Source organism: Atractosteus spatula, chromosome 6 (assembly GCF_055471065.1).
Source record: "Atractosteus spatula isolate fAtrSpa1 chromosome 6, fAtrSpa1.hap1, whole genome shotgun sequence".
Taxonomy (NCBI): domain Eukaryota; kingdom Metazoa; phylum Chordata; class Actinopteri; order Semionotiformes; family Lepisosteidae; genus Atractosteus; species Atractosteus spatula.
This window is the reverse complement of record NC_142711.1, coordinates 56,185,691-56,198,099: the sequence shown is the minus strand read 5'-3', so window position 1 is coordinate 56,198,099 and position 12,409 is coordinate 56,185,691. Positions and strand designations below refer to the sequence as shown.

At 35.3% G+C, this 12,409-nt stretch overlaps 1 protein-coding gene across 1 annotated transcript in view; it reads right to left on the bottom strand.

Moving 5' to 3' along the window:
* Positions 1–280: 280 nt before the first annotated feature.
* LOC148833082 (carbonic anhydrase-like) overlaps positions 281–12,409 on the bottom strand; it is a 15,968-nt gene continuing 3,839 nt past the window's right edge. Inside the window, exons 3-7 of the mRNA XM_088918484.1 lie at positions 10,618–10,736; positions 9,419–9,514; positions 8,013–8,075; positions 7,488–7,643; positions 281–1,555 (exon numbers count right to left, since the gene is read on the bottom strand). Of these exons, the coding sequence (XP_088774610.1) occupies positions 1,436–1,555; positions 7,488–7,643; positions 8,013–8,075; positions 9,419–9,514; positions 10,618–10,736 (554 nt within the window). The 3' untranslated portion in view covers positions 281–1,435. The remainder of the gene's footprint in view (positions 1,556–7,487; positions 7,644–8,012; positions 8,076–9,418; positions 9,515–10,617; positions 10,737–12,409) is intronic.

Sequence of the window (12,409 nt, the reverse complement as noted above, 5' to 3'; positions counted from 1 at the left end):
TCTGGATAGATACATTATATCTATATTACATCTTATTATATAAGTGATAAGTTACTTTTAGGGTTTAGGTTAGCAGACAAAGCCACATTAACAAAAACATTATCTGTATATGCCCATTTGTGCACCTTTTTTGCATTAGGATCCCTAGGTATTTTATTATATTTAATAAAGTGAAAGTTGTACAATACAAAGTCATGTTTACTATGTTTTAAGTTAATGCTTAATTGACATAATTACAGTTTAATGATGTAGAGTGAAATTATGACAATGGAAGCATACAAATGATAAAATACATATTTTATTGCAAACTTTTAAAATTAATCAGGTTACAAAACTAAATTTATAGTATGTAACAATATTGCTAAGTAAGAGTTTTCAAGTAGGAGTTGTTCATGATTAAGACATTGATCTGACAATTCTTTGTTATCAAATAAACTTTAAAGCATGAAATACCTAACCCATTAATTTACTGTCCCTTTATTTGCTGTACTTCAGAAACACTTTGCATCATAAAAACAGATTAAAAACATGATTTTTCAGTAAGGCTATGTGCTTGTCATTGCTGGTAGCAAGAATTCTAGATTGGCTCCCTAATACAAGAGTGCCAGTTTGCACAATTCCTGATTTTAAAAACGTTAACAAGGCATTCAATAGCTGCAATAACAACAGTGCATACTACAAAATGGTACATGCTGAAGTACTAGCTGCCTACGTGCAGTCAAACAGATCTACAAAGTTGACGAAATTCAGTTTATAAAGGATTCAGCAGTGACTACATATGTGGGTTAGTAGATGCTAGAAGGGCTTTCAGGCTCAATCAGCTGTGATTGCACTGAATGTCAAATTCCATTAAGCTGCCGTGATCCTGATACAGGGAGATAGGGATTATGGACTGAAAGGATAAAGTGCTTCTCCTCCCCCTATACACATGGTAATGCTTCATTTGTGCTGCCTGTAATGTTTCTCTTTTGATGTTTTTATAGGGTTTATTTGATGTACATATAGCATTTTATTTTTTTCCAATGGAAGCTGATAGATCGGATTAAGAACCTACTGTATATGCTTGGCATCAATTGCATAATCTCATTCTCAGACTTTTGTTAAGTAATACATATTCTTATACATAATTCTTAATAATTAAAAAAATTCTAACATATATATATTTAGATCACTATATATTTACTTGTAATATTTAACCAATATGTCTATTTGGCAGTGGCAGATAGTAGCGAATCATTTTTCTAAACTAAAAATAGGTGCATGTACTATGCAGATTTATATAATTTATATAAGAGAAAAGAAACTCCAGTAGAATAATTGCTGAGGTTCAATGACAAATATCATCTCTATAGGGGATGGATTGCTGTAGATACTATACAACTCTGACGAAGCGTCATTTTTGCTGGTTGCAATGTTTTCTGGAACGGTGCTTTTCTCATTTGAAGGAGGCTCGGACCTTCCTTCCCTTGAGGGGCTGGGGTGGGCGGTAGTTGTCCACCATGCAGCAAGCGGTCTCACCCTCTGCGGTGAACAGGAGACTGCGGAATTTCGCCATCTGTGGAAACACATCAGCACAGCTACAGTGAGCCCCTTCCCTGCTGTAATAACGGGATAACCTGTCTCGTTTGAACGATTCACCAACATAAACATGGAGAACACTCTTCTTACATAAGTTAAAAAGAGCGCATGCTCATTTGAAAACTTTCAAAAAGTAGGAAGAAGAGTCGTAGCCAGCAATTGATTCTCCATCGTGTGCAGCCAAAAAGAAGCCGCATACAGTACTAAACGTTTTTAGAATGTTTTTTTTTTCTCTGAATATGACTTGTTATCTTTTAAGTAGTTCAGGTGGATAGCTGCGTCAGCATGCGTAGGCTGCAAAGGAACAAGTAATAGGTTTATTCCATGCTGAAAAAAAGAAGAAAGAGAACACAACGTTTCGGCCGTGGAGCCTTCTTCAGGTGTGTTGTTATCTTTTAATCTGTTTAAAATATTTATTTTTTTCTTATGTGATATTTTCAATTGATTAAAATGTATTTTGGACACACTTTTATATTTATTATTTTGGCATCACACTCATTATTTGCAAACCAAGGTATTTTTACACAGTATCATTTCAGTGGCGATAAAATTGTGAATCAAAGAGATGCTTATGTGCAATCAGAATATGATTAGTTACTTGATGTCCCCCACTTGTACTTGTAATATGTCTGCTTCAAGTTCTTAATTTGATTGAAATCTTAATATGTAAGATTTAACTGTTTTCTGTAACAAAGCTCTTCAAGATTTTATTGTATTGTATTATATTGCACCTCAAATTGTACTGATCTAACCAGACATGGACATACTATTGCTCCATTAAGAACTGGGTGTGTACTTGCAATAAAATCCCTTTGGAAACTCCTATTTGCAACTACACATGGTCCACCGGTGTAGTTTATGGTTTTGAGATAGGAACAAGACAGGGTAAAAGTATTTCAAGTTCCAAACAAGCAGATTTAAACACCCTAAAAAAGACTACACGAGTTCAAAATCTGCCCTTTTATACAAAGGAAAATTCAATGATATGTGTCAATAATTCTAAACAAATTTAACATTCTGCTCTTTGTAAGCATAGAATAAATATAACAATTCTAGAGAGCATGAAATATATAAACACAAATGCATGTATATACTTTACATCATTATCAGAAAACCATTTATTCCTGGTAAAGTTCAGGGTAACTCAGAGTATATCCTGGAAGCATAAGACTAAAACCAAGCTTACATTCTGGGCAGGCTGCCAGTTCATCTCTGGGTGTGTGTACATAGACAATTTAGAGACATTATTAATCTAGCCAGATGTCATCTAGGTGGCAAATAACTGAAGTACAAACTATAGAAAAAACTAATTAATTTCAGAAAACTCCACATAGAAATTGCTTCAGTCAGGCATCAATCCCAGGACACAATACATATATACCTACAGTATACAGGGATTTAACATCACCACCAGCAAAAAAACAAAAAACATACAAAAGTGCATTTCATACAGGAACAGGCATAACAGCTGTGATGAAATACCTACTCACATGTGCCTACCATTCCTGTCAGAGGATACAGATCAACTTGCTACTGCGAACAAAACAAGAACCAGATTCCTTTCTACCTGCAGATATTTTGGTATAAATACCTCATCAGATCCTGTAGAGAGACTTTTTAGCAAGGCAGGCAAGAAAAGTATAATTTAATAAATATGAAATTTGAATAGATAAAGATGATCAGATTATACCCTGTTGTTAAAGTTTGGATACAAACACTGAATTAACATAAAATCATAAACTTATGCTAATGCTGTTTTGGAAGGTTATGTGTTTTTTTTACTTAGTGAACACTATTATATACCTGAAGACCATTTTTTCTAGTATTTCTTGGACTCAAGTGCATATTTAAAATATATAACATTCACCATTAATATCAATGCAGAACTTTGTATTTCAATATTGTAGCGAATTCGGGTTCTTGGGCTTGTGCCCTCGCCGCTCCCGCCCCAGTTCCTCCCTCACCACATGGGCGCGAACCCAGCTCTCCAGCGTCGCTCAACAGGGGTCTTGCCGGCAGAGCTAAAGAAGACCTTCCTCAGCCTGGGCGGCCAAGATCCCTGTTTAGCACAGGGGTGTATTCTTTACTCTCCCCCACTTAATTCGCTGGCCTCGGCGAAGAGCAATCCCATCCCACTCCTGACACCAATGTAACAAATTCGGGTTCTTGGGCTTGTGCCCTTGCTGCTCCCCACCCCAGTTCGTCCCTCCACTGCATGGCCTCGAACCCGGGTCTCCAGCGTTGCTCAACAGGGGTTTTGGTGGCTGAGCTAAAGAAGACCTTCTTCAGCCCGGGCGACCAACATCCCTGTTATGCACAGGGGAAGGCGGTGCCGTCACCACCCTGCAACCAGCTCATACAACCTGTATGTCGGCCGTTTCATTACAATATGATTAAGAGCCATCACAGAGTAATGTACAAATTACATGAATGCAAGTTATAGTGTTTAACTACACAAATCCATTGAGCCATGCACGGGAATTTGAATTGAACTGGAATTTGATTCAAAGGAATGGGATATAAATAGGTGGAACTGGAATTGATCCTAACTTTGTCCCCACTTCTGGCATATCTTTAAACAAATCTTAGTGATTACTATAGGTAATATACTCAAACAGGAATACTTATTGTTTTGTATTTTAAAGATACTTTTACACCAATGTTTTATTTGTTTTATTGTTTATATATGAATTCTAAAAAATCTAAAAACATTTTGTTAATTTTATCTTTATTAAAACACCAAGAATTTGTTATAACCATGTATAATCATAACTATGTATAATCTATAATTTCCCTACGGGATTAATAAAGTATTATCTATCTATCTATAATATTGGTGCCACTGTCCTGCTAGTGCACTGCAATGGTGAGGTGGTGCTAGTCCATAGTTAAACTATGTGGTATCAGATTTAAAGGATAAGTTGCCGTATTCTAAATTTAGTTCATCTGATATACCCAATGGAGGGATAAAGCGAATTTGATTCCCTTGCTCATATTAGAGGTCGATAAGTGTCCTTTAAGTAACATAAAAACAGCATCTGGTAAAAGGTTACGGTTACTGCCTGCACAAGTCTAAATTTCTTTGAATGTTACCTTCCCTCACAAAACAGTACAAATATATTCCATGGATTTCCCATTTGCATTTGACGTCTGCGACAATTTTACTCACTGATAAATCCTATATAGAAGGACCTATTATTAACAGCTACAAGCAAAACTAGTATTTGACAACTTAATTTGGTAAGGTTCATAATTTTACATATTCTAAATACCATTCTTTAAGAATACTTTAAAGGTACAATCAAGTAATCTAGGCAGCATGGTTCACCATTTTTCCCAGAATGACACTGATAAATTACCCAGGGGCAGCTGAGGATAGCAGCAATTTTTGTCATGGCTTTCTAGAGTGGGTGAGCATTACTAAAGGCCATCATCCTTATCATGCATTTAGCATTGCGCTTTTTCCACAGGTCATTGGTGTGCATATAGAACTACGTATTAATATTGATCAAGTTACCTGTTGTCTATTTCCATTTTTTAAGAATGTTAACATTTTAATTTTTTTGTATACTTATTTTGTATACTTTTGTAGCCTTATTTTAGCAACACAAAACTTCTCTCTTAACAATTTCATATAATAACCACAGTGTATGAAGGTAGACAATCAACTAATACATCACAGACTGTGTAAGATGTTTAAATATATTTATTAAACAGATTCTTCCTTCAATTATCTTTCCCTTTTCTGATCATTCCATTTATGTGGATGTGTATGTGTGTGTTCATTTGGTTGCTTATTAACTGCTTTAGATGGTACCATTGGAAGTGTGGTGACTTGAGTACATTTATTTTGAGTCATTAGTTACTTTATTTGTATTAGTGATATAGCATACTTTATTTTCAATGGCTCTGATAATGTAATGCATACAATCCAAGGAGCACACAAGCAGGTATTGAAAGTTCTAATATGCATGCTTTGTACACAGCTATCAACTCAAGGTGAAATATAGTTATTTATATCATAGCATAAGCATTATATATCTGTCCCTTTTTGTCATCTACATCCGAGCTATCAAGATCCTGAAGCAAAGGCAGTCCAAGTGAACACACGAGTCAGTCAGAAGAATTATTTGGTTCTTAAAACTGCACTGCTATTATTAGACACCTTAGTGGTATCCTTTACATTTTCTGTCAGACACCAAAGACGATCCTAATCAGTACTGACACATACATGAATTCAAACTTTCAAACTGCTGCAGGTCAGAGATATCTGTGTGGGCACTTGTTGTGTGTCATGCCCCAAGAACTAAAAACACTACAGTTTCACAATACTAATGTTGCTTTTCAACTTCATGTAGTGTGAATGCCTCAGATCTTTTATACCCAAGAAAGCATTATTATAATTATTTCTTCAAGATCCTTTATTATAGTTTTTGCCACGCATACATTTTCAGTCTGTTTTTGCTCATGAGGGTTGCAGGTATTATGCTTTAGGTTTTTCTGTTTTACTTACAGTTTTCTTTAAAAAAAAATCTGAAGATAACACAAAATGCAAATTGAAACAGTATTTTACATACCCCAATCAATTCAATACGCTTTCATTCTGGATAACACCATCATTTTTATTTACTTTTGTGTACATGAAAATTGAATAAAGTGCAAGAGTATCAATTAAGTTTTACAGAAACTGCATTAGCCATGTGCCCCTTGAATCCATAATTTAAGCACAACCTAAGTCTATGGTGTAGTAATCTAATGACCTTAGGAATAATAGCTGCAAAGTGACTACATTTCAACAGGTTCATGTTTTAGTCTTAAGAGGTATTAACACTAATTAACATACATTTGTTATCATCTTAATTTAGTTGCAAAGCCTTGTTCTGGGATGATTCACCAAGTGTGGCTTCAATTGTGACACATTGGTGTGATAACCTTAACTAAGTGTGAATTTAGCTAACCTTGCAAATGACTGCATGGGTGCAGGTTTAGAACTGTAGCAGTACTAAGAAGAGCTTCAGTCTTAATTACAGGAAGCATGATTGCACCATTATAAAGCAACCTTCACATTAGTCCAACCAAAAATTACTATGCTACGTGCTGAAGCCAGTGACGCCTGCATTAAAACACACAAAATTAGGATCTTTTGCTATACTCTGCAAAAGAAAAATATAATGTTTGTTTCAATTGTGGGTTTACCTGCTGATGTTTTTCAGTCATGCTGTCTGTGCTATTGTTCCATATTTTAAACCAGTTTTGAAGGAGCCATTTATAAGCATCTACCAAAATAAATGCCCTTGTTTTTGACAAATGCCACATCATTTTTGGAAAATGGATAGGTTTTTTTTTCTCCACGTATGCATTTTTCAATACATGCATTCTTTAACAGGCTAAATTTAAGCGCTTTGAGAAACCACCTTTAAAGGCGCTATATAAAATAAAGTTTATTATTATTATTATAAATTTACTTTAAAAAAGCTTATTGTTGCATTGATGAAACTGGAGTAGAAAAGTTGAAGATTCCTTGTTCTACAGTGAATGACCTTCCAGACAATTCCGTATTAGTATTATCTGGGTGTCTTTATAGTACAAATATATATATATTATATATATATAATACATATATAAAGTAAGCTTTGAAAATTTGATTTACACATGGATTTTGCTATTCCTCCAGTGAATAGCAGTTGTTAACTGACAAAAACATCAAGCATTACGTTTTTAAAGAAAGAAAAGGAGTAGAACTGTCAATTATCTATTAAGATTTCGAGGTAGGCAACCCGTAAGGAAGATATCATCATGGTTGTAAATAATGATAAGACAGGTATAAATTGCTTTATCAATGGGCCAGTTTAACTGGAAGTCTAGTTTTCACTCCTACTGTGTGACCCCAATACTGTAAGCTAAAGTACCTGTTCTGAGCTGACAGTGATGGGCTCTTTGAGGACGATCCAGGTGACACTCTCCAGCAGGGGTGGGGTTGTCAGAGACCCCTCATATGTCCAGAAGTCCAGAGAGGAAGGAAGTAGAATCTTGGGGTCAAATTGTGGGAAAGGAGTTTGCTTCCCCTAAAGTAAAAAGGCAACTTATTCAGAGCTGTGATTATTTTATTGACAAATATATTTTGCTTTTAAGAAAATAAAAATAATAATTCCCAAAATAATTTATCTCCAACATTTGGGCCTGTATTTCTGCTCATTTAATTTATAATTCAGGGTATTTACTTTCATAATGCCAGAATGCTTTAATGTGCCATAGTTATTTTGCTCTTAGTCTGATTACATCAGATACAAAATGAATGTCACAATGGGTTACAATGGTCTTAAAAGGCTTCTTATATAAAACGAGCTGTTTTGATGTTAATTGGAGATGTGGAAAGGAATTCTTGCTATAGTGCATTAACAGTTTGTAAAAGATCTTGATTGTGTTTTTCTGACCTTTGTCTTAATCGCATCAAGGGCATCGAGGACCTTCTGCAGGTTAGGACTGGCGGCGCCAATCTGAAAAGAACATTTGGTAATAGAGGTCATGATAATAATAGAATTATTCCCCACCATAGAAGGACATTTTCCTTCTTAAACTTGAAAGTGTCAATATGCAATGTCTGTCATAAATGTTTTTTAAAGAACTCCAAGCTTTTATCTTGACTGCTGCATATCATATCAATCTATCAATCTAACTGCTGCTATACTTATTGCTATAATCTATACTTGTTGTAAATTCTTAATCCATTCTTCAGCAGCCCGCTGACATTGTCATTACAGTTGGATTACTGCAAAAGAACAATGCATTCTTCATGGATCGTACTTATTTGCTCATGGTTTAATGTAATTATTGAGCTTTAAGAACTACTTTAAGTATTCATTACTGTTACTTCAATACTCTGCGGAGGCTTTAATAAAATCTTATGATAAGCAGGGGGCAGCTCATTCTTTCTCCTATAATAATGAAAAGTAACAATCTTAACCTGGTCTGTGGGTCTTTATAATCTTTTAGTAGCTCTTCTACATAACTAGTTATCTATAGCATCCATAAAGTTACTACCATAATTCATATATCCAAAGCAGGTACAGGTCTTTTATGCATCAGTTCACTTAATGCATTTGTGTCATGTGAAGCTCATCCCCAATTGGAATTCAATCATCACTTCTCAGTCACACTCCCAGCTCTAGGCAACATAACACCTAAGTTGACATCAAAGAAATTGTTGGCATTCCCTTTTTTTTAACTGGCTATGGATTGAGAATAAGTTAGCAGAATTTAATGAGTGGACATATAAGAACATACTTCCAGGCTCTTCAGATTTTGCTATTGTTTCAGATGTATCCACACCCGAAGAAGGCTCCACAGAAACGTTGTGTTTCTTTTTTTTCTCTTTTCAGCATGGAATAAACCTATTACTTGTTCCTTGGCAGCCTACACATGCTGATGCATCTACCTATTTGAACTACTGTATCCTGATACATGCTGACAAAATCAAACTAAGGGACTATTTCAGAAAAAAAAAATCAAGGACTAAAATCAGGAAACATTTCCTTCTACATAGGGCCATGTCTGGAAAAATCCATAATCAATAATCCAAAAGTAATCATCTTAGAATTTTTGTCAGTGTGTTAATGAAAAGTATGAATCAATACTAGAGGCATTTCTTTACTGGTGGGACTCTAACGAGTTACCTAACCACAGTGTCTAAGATCACTGTATGAATTAATCAGATCACCAACTACTCAAAGTACCTCTTAAGTACTTTTCAGCTTTGACGGGACATAAGAATGTACAAAACCCTGCAAGGATTTCTATGGTTTCTCTCTAAAAGAATCAATAAAATAATAAATAAACAGACCTTGAGGAAAACACCGACAACAGCCAACCCATCTGGTGCCTTTGCAGCATCTCCAAAGCTTGCGTATTTCCCAGCATTCCAGTGAACCAGATGAAGCTGCAAATAAATTTAGAATTACAACAGCTAAACTAAAATATTATAAAGGTTTAATAACCCATCATACCTTAAACAACAGATTTTTTACAAAAATTACACATTTCTTGCATACAATGTTTTATGAACTTAAGAAATGTCTATGATGAAAATACATTATTCAAGGTATTGGAGCTCACTATTGATATTGCAGTGAAATGGGTTTTAGTGCAAGTCAATGAGTACATGTAGGAAAAAACTGCCTCACTGCCAAATGGCCAAGTCTTTTTGAGCACGTGGTAGGATGCTTGTCTGGTTTTCTGACAAACCATGTTTGATCTCTGGGTCAGAACACCCTACCAACTTTCACTGTAGATACACAAATATATGTAAACATTCTGTATATACATTACCATCAAGCATAGATAAGGCATTGTACAGACCCATGCTAAAATTCAGAGAGCTCCAGTTTATGAGTTGTAGGTTTAATTAGAAATTAAAACACAGCATGATAAAATGTTTCAAAATAAAATTGTTTAAAGCATTTATAAATAAATTGTTTATGTGGTGAAACACTAAAGACCAGACTTTGACACACATCACATTACTTAAAATAATCTTCACATGCATTTAAAACTACAGAGACCTGCATCACATTTTAGGAAGTCAGTGCATTATATTCAAATGGAAATAATATGATTTTCATTTGGGAGCTCCCCAATTAAACTTCAGCTCCTTAGCTGTGAGAATATTAGTTACCTTATCCATACTATTGTCAAATCTCACTTTTACAAAAAAAAACTTTTAATACACTATATCTTGACTGCTGGCCAAAAATTACAGCCGGCAAAGTACAACAACAGGAAATTTTAGTTTTCACACCATGCCTCCCTCCTATGTATGAATTTCCCTGTGCTGAAAAACACAAGTCTTAAATGAGTAACTCAGTCTCCATGCATCTATGGGGTGACATTTTGCACAAAGGGTTTTTTTGTGATGTAGATTCATATCCATAAAGGACAAATTTAGAACACGTTTAATACCAGGCCTCCTGTGTGAGAACGCAAGAAGTTACTTCTTCTTTTTGAAAAGTGTAAACCATCTTATACAATGAAGTGGTGCAATACCTCAGCTGCATACTTCACTCCCCCCACAGTGTGCTCTGATCCTCTTTCATCGCTAGCACCCCAATGGAAGTGGAACTGACGCAGCCTGTAAACGCCGGAAATCGGTCCTCCTTGCAGTGCTGTTGACAAAATACAAATGTGAAAGCAAAACCAAATCAGTGACCCATGAATTGCTAACCCTGGTTTACATGTTATCTGGGTTGATCTGAACAGGCATATTTACAGAAGAAATGTTTGGATTATGGGTGGCACAGTGGCACAATTATGGAGTGTTGGGGGTGTGGGTTCAGTTTCTGGAATGCTATCTGTGTGAAGTCTATATGTTGGCTCCATGTTTGCTGGCTTTCATATACTGTAGGTGCTTCATTTTCCTTCCACAGTACAAAGACATACTGGTATGGTACAGTAATGGTACCGGCCCTGGTGTGGGTGTTTCCGTGGTTGTGTTCTTGTGTGCTCTGCGATGGACTGGCATATTGTCCAGGTTGTATCCTGACGTATCCTGGCGTATGTTGTTTGCCAGGATAGACTCCGGCTCCCCTGCCACCATGCATTGGATAAAGCAGTTAGAAAATGGATGGATGTTTGGATTTCAGATGAATACACTGAAACTTAAAAAACGTATTTGGCTTGTAAGTTATTTTTTTTAAAAAGGAAGACAAATGTTGGCAAAATGTCAATAATGAGATTAAAAAAACAGTTTACTTGTCTTCCATAACCGATAAATACTAACACAGTTCCTACTTAATTGGCAGTGTTACTAGATTACAGTAGTCCTTTAATTTTTAGCAGTCCCAAAAAATTGATGGCATATCCAAGCACAACCCAATTTGAAAGTTAAGCAAATGAGAGGCTGTCTCTTCTTATTTTCACTCATCAATTTTTTTAATTGTTAATAATTTTGGAAAACAACACTGTAAAACATGCTGTGTATTATTCTATCAACAAAACTAAAACATATTTAATCCTTTACATTGTGTCAGTGTTAGTATTATTTTGTAGCCAGACCTGTTGATCCTTCAGAGTTACAAAGCCACTTCTCTCAATGGTGCCCAACAATGAATCATTCTACAGGACATATTTGGATGATGATACTAACAAAATGTAACATTTTGCCTGTAAATGTAATAAATAAGGCCTAGATATATTAATATCAGTACTTGTAACAAATTTGCATAATTGTACAAATTGTTCTAAGCTTGCTGGATGTAAGTGGGAGATGTAACAGGAACATTTGTCATCACTGTGCTATTTTGTGTAAACACAGAATTTTAAGTCAAGACTGTTCTCATTTCCATGCAGCCTGGTGATCGTGCTTCTTTTCTGAAGTGCTGTGTTGAAAATAACTCCTAAGCAATGTCATCTCAAGGTCGTCAGGTATTCATTGCTTTATTAGAAATATCAACAAGCTGAACTAAAATACTTTAGTGGTCTGATTAGTGAGCAAAGCCTTAGAACCAAATTATCTCTGCAATTAAGGAGGGCAGTAGCATATGAAAGGTGTATTTCTATGCTTGTGTTAGCAGTGTGCCACTTGTTTTTCTCATCTAGAATCTCTCCACAGTATGAAAAAATGATCTTTGCCACTGAAAATACCAGTCTTCAAAATATTCATTTCTTTCTATTGACTGAAGTAGGGGTTTTCTTACTTTTTCAATTTAGTTTCTTTATATCTTGAACAGTGTCCTGTTCATGAACAACAAAGAGTTCTTAGATAAAGAATGGATTATCTGTGGATGGTTACTAAGTAAACTAAGCTTTTTTTTCATAGCAGGGTCATCATAGGAATCCT